Source organism: Platalea leucorodia, assembly GCF_965183815.1.
Source record: "Platalea leucorodia genome assembly, chromosome: 5".
In the NCBI taxonomy this organism is placed as follows: domain Eukaryota; kingdom Metazoa; phylum Chordata; class Aves; order Pelecaniformes; family Threskiornithidae; genus Platalea; species Platalea leucorodia.
The window spans coordinates 13,674,746-13,683,719 of NC_138827.1; the positions used below are offsets into that span (position 1 = coordinate 13,674,746).

At 51.3% G+C, this 8,974-nt stretch overlaps 1 protein-coding gene across 4 annotated transcripts; it reads left to right on the forward strand.

The window, feature by feature from the left end:
• Nucleotides 1-1,115: 1,115 nt before the first annotated feature.
• On the forward strand, nt 1,116-8,066 carry CHST12 (carbohydrate sulfotransferase 12; the record flags this gene model as incomplete). 4 transcript variants are annotated; one of them, XM_082311775.1, is made up of 3 exons in its annotated part: nt 1,689-1,794; nt 2,775-2,848; nt 6,712-8,066. In XM_082311775.1, exon 3 carries the CDS (start codon nt 6,807-6,809, stop codon nt 8,064-8,066), a length of 1,260 nt encoding a protein of 419 aa, XP_082167901.1. In that variant the 5' UTR covers nt 1,689-1,794; nt 2,775-2,848; nt 6,712-6,806. The 4 variants fall into 4 exon arrangements, with proteins under 4 accessions (XP_082167900.1, XP_082167902.1, XP_082167901.1 ...); XM_082311774.1 differs by lacking the exons at nt 1,689-1,794; nt 2,775-2,848 and adding an exon at nt 1,116-1,190; XM_082311776.1 differs by lacking the exons at nt 1,689-1,794; nt 2,775-2,848 and adding an exon at nt 1,390-1,441.
• Between the last annotated feature and the right edge of the window lie 908 nt (nt 8,067-8,974).

Below are 8,974 nucleotides of genomic sequence, written 5' to 3' on the forward strand. Positions count from 1 at the left end.
TGTCTCTGAGGGGATGTTGCGTAACAAAGAGTTTGATAATTTGCTATGACTGTTGTGAAGAGCACGGAGCTCCGTGATGTGCTGAGTTCCCTGTTTTTAAAACCTATGTTTTAGGTCTGTTAAAGTTAAAAATTGGGTATTGAGATCTCAGAGGTAGAATCTGTAATATCATTTGCAGCTTTAAGAATTGCTGGAACTGAGCTGCAGCCCTTCTCCTGTGCAAAGCAGGACAATGCTTGGTTTCAATGCTGGGCTAATGGCTTTTTGATTTGATTCTTGATCACAAATGGTAAGAGTAGCAAAAGGAGCTTAAACTCTTCCGGGCTTTTCAAGCAGCACTCTCTAGCCTTGCTCTATCCAGGTATCTATACTTTGCTCCTAATAAAGACTGCTGGGCTAGAACCCAAAAGGCTGTGCTTCCTTCCACAAAACAGTGCAAAACTGGTTATATCTAAATGTGAGCTCCAGCAAGCAGCGATGTCGGGTCTTGGGATGCTATGTTCATCTCTGGACGAGGACTGCCACCACCGCATCCATTGCTGGTTTCTCCTATTCCCCATCCTGTCCCTGGGGCAGGGCAGGTGCTGGACGAGGGTTTCTTAACTTTGCAGCCCTCGAGCCCCCAATCTGCAGGGACATTAAATACCCACAGAGGGTTATGGTGTGGCACGAGTCCTCCGTGCAACCTGTAACCCATCTGAAAAGGAGTTTTAGGTTAAACTTTCCCTGTGTAATTGCTCGAAGGGGGGGTTGGCAACGCAGCCCCATTTCAGAGAGCTCTGAGCAGACGAGGCGTCTCGTCAGCGTTTGCTACCCCGGCTTTCTACACCGGTCTCGGCCTCGCGCCGGCTGTGGGAAGGCGCCGGGGGCTGCTGTGCCCCGGTGCCAGGGGCGGCCCCTCCGCTCCCCGCCTGACCGACGGGCCCTCCCCGCGGGCCGACGGCACCCGAGCCCCCGCCGCCGTCAGGGCCCGGGGTCCCCCCCGTCGCCCCGGGGCGAGGAGCAGCCGCCAGGCCGCGTGCGAGGGGCGGGCCGGGCCCTGCCGCCGGCGGGCGGAGCGGCGCCTGCGCCGCGGGGACCCCCGTGCCTGGCGTCTCGCGAGAGGCAGCGGCGGCGGCCGGGTAGCGGCGGGACCGGGACGGGCAGCGGGAGGAGGAGGAGGAGAGGAGGAAGGCTCCGCTGCCCGGGAGGTGAGCGCGGGGCCGCCCAGGGCGGGGCGGGGACGGCCTCTGCCTGCGGGCAGGGCAGGGCCCGGGGCCGGCGCCTGAGCGGGCGGGTTGGGCGGCGGCGCTGCCCGGGGCGCGGGTGAGGCGGTCCCGGCGGGGGGTGCCGCCCCGGGGCCGGGGCCGGGGCCGGGGCCGGAGCCGGGCGGGCTCCAGTCGTGAGCTGCAGCGGGACACGGCGTCCGCTCCGCTCTCCCCCGGCGGCCGCAGGGTGCCAGGTAGGGCGCAGCGCTGGCCGGCGCCGCGGGCGTCGTGCGCCGGGCTGGGCAGCGCCGCCCGTCCGCGCGCCTCGGCGGGCGCAGGGAGGCGGCCGCGCCTGCGGGCGCTCGGAGGTCTGCGGGGCGGCGGGCGGCTCTGCGAGGCTGTTCCTCTTCTCCAAAGCATGAAACGCTGGCTTTCCCCCCTCTGCTGCCAGCGCTGGGCCTGAGGGCTTGATAACAGCCCGCTTGTGCAGTTTTCGTCTGTTGTTCTGCAGTCGGTGTTGCTCCTGGACTCGGGAGCGTCTGCGGTCCGAGCGGCTACAAAAGCAAACCCAGGACACAGCCTCCTCGGCGGAGCGTTTCTATTGACGGTAGAGCGTGGCTTTTAACGTCGCTTCACGGAGACGGCCGTTAACATGATTAATCCTGCTTGCAATTCATGCACAGAACTTCAGAGCAGAGCTGAACTATAAACAGTAGAAAACTATGCTTAAATCAGGTGCTTGCAAGGCAAAGGCAAGCAATGTGAGCGGCAGGGTCTGATTTCTTGCCCCTGTGTTTGACATACAACAAACATTCTGGGGTTTTGGTGGCCCAGGCTATTGGCACTGAGGCTTGCCAAGACTCTTGCTGCGTTTGTAAGGCCAGGAACGATGGGTGTGCTTGAAGTTTGCGACAAAGGTAATGCACGAACAGGACGTGCTGTGTTTGGGGAATTTCCTTCTGGAAGTCTTAGAACTATGGTTATTGAGACAACTTCCAAGAATGGATATTAAAAAAGAGGCGACTGATGCTGCCAAGCCTGTACAAACCAGGCTTTGTGGTAGCGACAGGAGGGAAGGCGCTGGGATAGCTACATGCATTAGGACGTTCTTCTGCTGGTCTCTAGCATACACGTGCAAAGTTGGGGTAAAACATGCAACGCAAGCCCTATTTTTTGTTTATACTGCATTTATACTAATGTAACCAGTGGTGTTATTACGTGGGTTAAAACTTTCCTGCTCTGCAAAGGGTGCTAGATTTTTGGAAAGCTGGGGAGAAGCAATTTATTGAGTGATGGCCGAGCATGTGAAATTTGTTTCTGGTTATTGGTACAGCTTCCATCTGCTTTGGCTGATGGGAGCTTGTTCTCCTGCACTTGCAGGAGGTTAAATCGGTTCTACTTCTCTAAAGCCTGCTTATTCCCGAAGTGTAACTGGTAGCAGGTGTGTACCATGATATGTGGGTAAAGAAGGCCGTATGGGTTGAGCAATTGCTGGTGAATGCAGGTGCCCCAAGGGAAAGTATCTGTTTGAATTTGGGTTTTTTGTATGTTTTTAAAAGCTCTCATTCCACCTCTTTCTGTCTTCAGAAGCAGGCAAAGCCCAAGCAAGCTACCTGAAATCCCATATCTTCTCACGTTAGAACGAGTGGGCGCTGAAGGAGGTGAGCTGGTGCTTAGTGCCTGACCTGTGCCTTGTGCTTCCCCACGGGGAGTTAGGAGCAATGGGAGAGGGACAAGCCTGGGGAAAGACAAAGCAAGAAGAGATGGAAACTGCACCTAAGCTTTTGGAGGCACAGTACCTTTGAAACCGTCGCTGCTCATAAAGAGAGGTTATTATCCCCTGTCTCTGGTACATACCTGTGCATATGGAGCAGGCCTTACTGCTCCTGTAAGTGAGCTGGAGTGACTTTCTTTTGCAAAGAGTGGCTGTGAGAGAATGTAGTCATTGCGCAAAGCTGAGAGGAGAGGAAGAAAGAGACAGGAATTACTTAAGCTGCTGTTTGCCCTCAGAACAAACAGTTACAGTTGGGCCGTGAAGTGCAAATCAGGCTTCCAAATCCCTGAGGAGTTGCATCTGCAACAGCTTTTGCAATAAGAATGCTGGGGACACATCCCCCCCTTTCTGGTTTTAAATGAGAGTGAGAGGTGGTTATTTGACATGGCAGCTTGTGATAGGAGAGGATGGGACCAGTGACCTCGGACCTCAGTGTCTTTCTCGGGCCTGGGATGGGGAGAAGAGTCCTTGGTTCACACCCAGGCCAGGTTCAGGTTGGAGGTGATCACGGGATGGCTGCTCAGGGGACTCTGTAGGATGATTATAGCACTTGGTCCGTTGCCCGGTTTGCCAGCGTCATGTCACAGAAGCAGCTTTGTGTGGATCCTGGTGCACGTTCTTGTTGGCTGGTGACTTTGGGTTAAACTTGAATGTAAATTCTTGGCTCCTTCTGGAGGCTTTTCCTTTTGATTCTGGCAAGGGGGGGATGGAGGTGCGTTCCCTCTGATGTGCACAAAGACCTCTAATTTGTGCTTTCAGTCTGGTATCTTTTATGAAGTGCTCAGGAAGAGGATGTATTGTAGTCAATAGAGTAACTCTGTTTTCTGTAGCGTTTTTCTCATGAGGGGGAACTAAGCTGTGTTATTGCTCTTTTCCAGGGTTCCTCTCTGGCACTGATAGAGTTAATAGAAGTGGAGTCATTTCGATTCTGTGCTGTTCGCTGCTGTGTGTCTTGGAAAAGCCAACCACTCTGACAGGCCTTCATGCTGTGTCCTGGAAAGCAGGCTTGAGCCCTTGGGGTGCGCTCGGTAAAGCTACATTATGGTGGTGGCTTTGACGAAGAGCCCTCCTTCCGTTTGCCCGAGGAATGCGTGTGCCACACACAGCGTCTCATTTGCTTCTGTCGCTGCTGCCGAGAGGGTGATCTGTCTGCGCCAGGGTGGGACAGCTTTTCAGAAATGCTAGCAGGCTGCTGCGCTGCCCGAAGCTGTGGAAGCTGCCGGGTATAGGGATGGCAGAAAGGGATGCTCCATGCAGCTTTCCGGGCTTGCTGCATTCCAGCCAGCCTAAAGGTCTCAAGCAGTGTTGGAAACCCAGTGTGCTAGGAATTATGTGCGCAGTGGGCACCCTATTCATCCAGAATAGGAAGCAGTCCCTGCCCTGAACAGCTAACCGGCTTGAAAGCAAGAACAGATTCAGGCAAAACGCAAACCCAGAAGCGCGCCAAGCAGTAGGCTTGGCAGCGTCACTCCATTATCTTCTGCTGTTGGACTGAGATGCTTGGCCTGAAGTGCTGACGCACATATGTAATTTGCCCCTTCTTTAACTCCGTCCTCATCTCTCTCTGGGTGTTTCTTCTTAGATCTGCTTCATCCTCAATCTTGACTAGCTAAACATAGAGAATTACTGCTGAGCAATATCTGGTTCTTGCTCTGCAGAGCGCAAAGTGTTGCATCTGCAGTTTATCCAGCTCTTTTTCACATCTAGAATAAGAGCCTGGCTCCAGGAAACACAGTGTTTGGTGTTGCAGTGCAAAGCCACCTGTTAGGCTACAGCTACACTGAATTTCTGGCTCTCCTGAAGTGTAAATAAATACACCAGGGTGGAAAACCCTTAAATCTTCAGTTCTGCATTTTATGTCTTTTGGGACAAGCTGAGCTAATACTTTGATATGTAGCCATAACTGGTATTGTTCCTGTTGGTTACTAATTTCTGCTTTCATGCTTTTGGTCTAGTGTTTGAAACCAGGACTTTGATTGTTAAAATCTGGCATCCCTGAGGCATAAGCACAGCCACGCAGATGGCTCTTTAGACAAATCATTCAATGCAAGGCTGCTGTGAGCATCAAAGGTGCTGAGCAAGTTTCCCCTGGGAATGACAGAGCTTAGCGCTTCTGCATATCTGAACTTTGCATCCCTGCACAGGGTGGGGTTGGTGCTGTTTAAGGGTGGTGTGTGAACTGGCTGGGGAGCAGCCTCTGTGTTTCAGGAGGAAGAGAGACCCAGTCTTCGTTTTGAAAAGCTTTTCAGGGCAGCTTGCCCTGAAGTGGATTTGTTTTCAGAGCTGGTGTTTGTATGGTTTGTTCTGAAGTCATTAGAAAGAACAGGGATATCTGCAGAAAGGGCAGCTCTTGTTTTCTATCTGTAGGTGCTGTTCCGTGTTTATAGTCAGGGGCTGGACTGTGCCTGGAGGGGAGGAGGAGATGGGAGTGACTATTTTTTGCTTGTCTTTTGGCATTAAACCTTTCAGAGAGAGACTGTAAAACAGCAAACCTTGGTTTCTCTCTCAAAATATCAGATAGCTGCTCCTCACTTTACTATGTTGTTCTCCCCTGGCTGTAGGCACTGGCTCCTTGATCGCCTGGGGAGAAAGCAAGGCTGGTTTGCCCGCCCGCCTCTGCATGGAGCCTTGGACCAGAAAACATGCAGCAGGGTGGGGAGACGGATCTCCCTTGAGGAGCTTGCTGGTGGAAAGGGGCTGGGAGTCAGCAGGGAAGCAGGTAGCAGTGAAAAGATGGTACTGGTTGAAGTAAAGAAACCAAACCTGCTGCACCCTCCAGAAAAAGTCTTCTGAGCTGCCCTTTTAACAGTGATTTCTCGTCTGTCTTTGGTGATCAAGAGTTGTTAGGGATAAGTGTGATAGAAGTAAAAATTCAGTTAAACCAGGAAAAGAGGTCCTGACTCAACACAGTCTGGACATGGGCAAAGATTTATCAAAGCATCCTTAATCTCAGAAATCATTCAGTTAAAAGTAATCATTCCTTTAGGTTTTTATTGATGCGTGGCTCTTATCGGGGCCACATCTCTTTAGTGGTTTTTGTAGGAAAACTGTGTAATCTCTGTTCTTGACAAAATGAAGTACCTACCAAGAAAGGTCATGGGCGTGACATCTACTGGGTGCCTTCGCACAGATTAGATAAAATGGTGTGTTTGGGTCAGTGATGTTCTCTCAACAGGGGCTTGCTTTAGCCACTGAGGCAACGGCATCTTCAGCTATGTATTTATAACTCCGGTAAGATCTTTGTTTTCAGCATAGTGGCACAGAGCATCTTCATGGGCAGATGAGATGACAGTGTGATACTACAAGCTAAAATCATGGATTGAGCCTTCTTTTGTGTTTAAAAATCAAGGACATCTGAAAGGTTCTTGGCTTTGCATACTTTCTGTATATAGTTGTATCTTTTAATGCTTTCAAAGTTCCCTCTCTAAACTCTAGGCCTGAAATCTTTATATTATACTTATTTTTTAAATGAAAACAGAACTTCTCTTGAAATCACGTGACTCTAGAAGCTTGAGATTGATAAAAAACCCATGATTTCTATGGAAACTGGTAAAATTGCAACACATCATGCCTCCTTTCAGCCAGTCAGTGCTTCTCCGTGAGGTCTCTATGGGTACCTCAGATTCACACAGCTCTCCCCATGCAGAAACGGATGGTCAGCCCTGCAACGAGTCTTGATTGTACAAGGTCATTCTCTCCAAACCAGAGTGATTAAGGGTTCAACTAACTTTTTTTCTGGTACCTTTCCAGGCTCCTGGTCTGCAGCACCATGGTGGATCCCAAGCCTCACTCTGCAAGTCGAAGGTGAATCCAGGTGAAAGCCAGCTATTGCAGTAGGTGTCAGGATGACCAAAGCACGGCTCCTCCGTCTCTCTGTGGTGCTGGTCTCCATTTTCATGATCCTCCTGATCATTGTATACTGGGACAACGTGGGAACGGCTCACTTCTACCTGCATACGTCCTTCTCCAGGCCTCATTCCCCAGGAGCCATCCCTGGTATCGCAGCAGGTGAAGACTGGGAAGCCTTGCCAGATGTGGATGAATTTTTGGCAAAGCTGCTTAGTTCGAGCCTGAAACAGAATAGTTCTGTCCCCCGAAAGACAGAGCAGCTACTCGTCCAGGGCTCCAGCAAGCCTGTGGTGAGCAATTTGGAGGAGAACGTGCGGGGCTATGACTGGTCTACGCACAATGACAGAAACAGCTTGGACCAAGAGAAACTGCAGATAGAGAGGCAGAGAACGTTGCGGGAGTTTTGTGCCAATTCCAGCTTCACCTTCCCCACCAAGGAGCGCTCCTTTGATGACATCCCAAACTACGAGCTCAACCACCTGATCGTGGATGACCGCCATGGCATCATCTACTGTTATGTCCCCAAGGTGGCCTGCACCAACTGGAAACGGGTGATGATTGTGCTAAGTGAGAGCCTGCTAGACCAGGGGGTCCCATACCGGAACCCTCTGGATATCCCCCGGGAACATGTCCACAACACCAGCACCCACTTGACCTTCAACAAATTCTGGCGCCGTTATGGGAAGTTCTCCCGGCACCTCATGAAGATCAAGCTGAAGAAGTACACCAAGTTCCTCTTTGTAAGAGACCCTTTTGTCCGCCTCATCTCTGCCTTTCGCAGCAAATTTGAGCTGGAGAATGAGGAGTTCTACCGGCGTTTTGCCATCCCCATGCTAAAGCTGTACTCCAACCATACTAACCTTCCCACCTCCGTTAGTGAGGCCTTCGGGGCAGGCCTCAAAGTCTCCTTTTCTGACTTCATCCAGTACTTACTGGATCCCAGGACAGAGAAGATGGCCCCCTTCAATGAGCACTGGAGGCAGGTTTACCGTCTGTGCCATCCGTGCCAGATAGACTACGATTTCATCGGAAAGCTGGAGACGCTGGATGAGGATGCTGCTTATCTATTGCAGCTCCTCAAAGTGGACAGGCTGCTTCGCTTCCCTCCCAGCTACCGGAACAGGACTGCCAGCAGCTGGGAAGATAACTGGTTTGCCAAAATCCCACAGGCTTGGAGGCAGCAGCTCTACAAGCTTTATGAAGCAGATTTTGTACTCTTTGGCTACCCCAAGCCAGAAAACTTGCTTAAAGACTAAAAGTGATTGAGCGGTGGGTGTGGGAGGGAACATCTGAAATACCAAAAATGTTTAAAGCCTCCTCATTTGTGCTCTTAATTCCCTTCCCCATACAGGTTGGTACAACGGAATATATTTTTTCTACTGCTTCCCCTTCCGTTTTTGCAATAATGCCAGAGTCCAGGGTATTCCAGCCAGCTGTGCATATGCAAAAAATGCCAGCTTTTTTTGTTATCGTTTGTTTTCTGTTTTTTAAAATGTCCCCATGTTTTGCAATGGGTCGCTGCCCTTGGTCACTCTGCCAGCTGTGTCCTTCAGTAGCTTTTTATTAATACTTTTTAAAAATTAATATATTTAAGATATTTAATACAAAGTGTGTGTCATGGCAAAGGAAGGGAAGGAATAAAAAAAAAAAAAAGTAAAAGAAAAACCCAAGAAATTATGCACCTGCCTCTGTGTGTTGTCTCAGGGTGCTGTTTTGGAGGTCTGAGGTTTGCAGAACACTTGGATCTCTTTGGGAGCTGGGTTTGTCACCGGTGCCTTCACCAGCCACATGTGCCGGTGGCTGCCCTGAGCTGGGCTCAAGGCAAATCGGATGGGTCAGCGCCTGACTCTGCCAGACAGCACTGGAAGGATACCAGTGCTCCGGTGACGCGCGCCGCTCGCAGCTGGTGAGCATGATGCCAGGGTCACAGGAAGGAAACGGCGGTTGGGAGCAGTGACGCCAAGCCCCATGGGGTGTTTCAGGACGTGCAGGTGGCCAACACAGTACTTCGGCACTGCTTCACCTTTCGGCAAAGTGGTGGCGGGACTCTTACTTTCCAAAAAGCTGAGGTTCCTCAGCCGCTGTATACCTTGCTAGTGTGAAGCATCTTCCATGACATATCCCATTCCAGGACGATGCCTGAAGTTCTTGGGGGCTGTGGCCA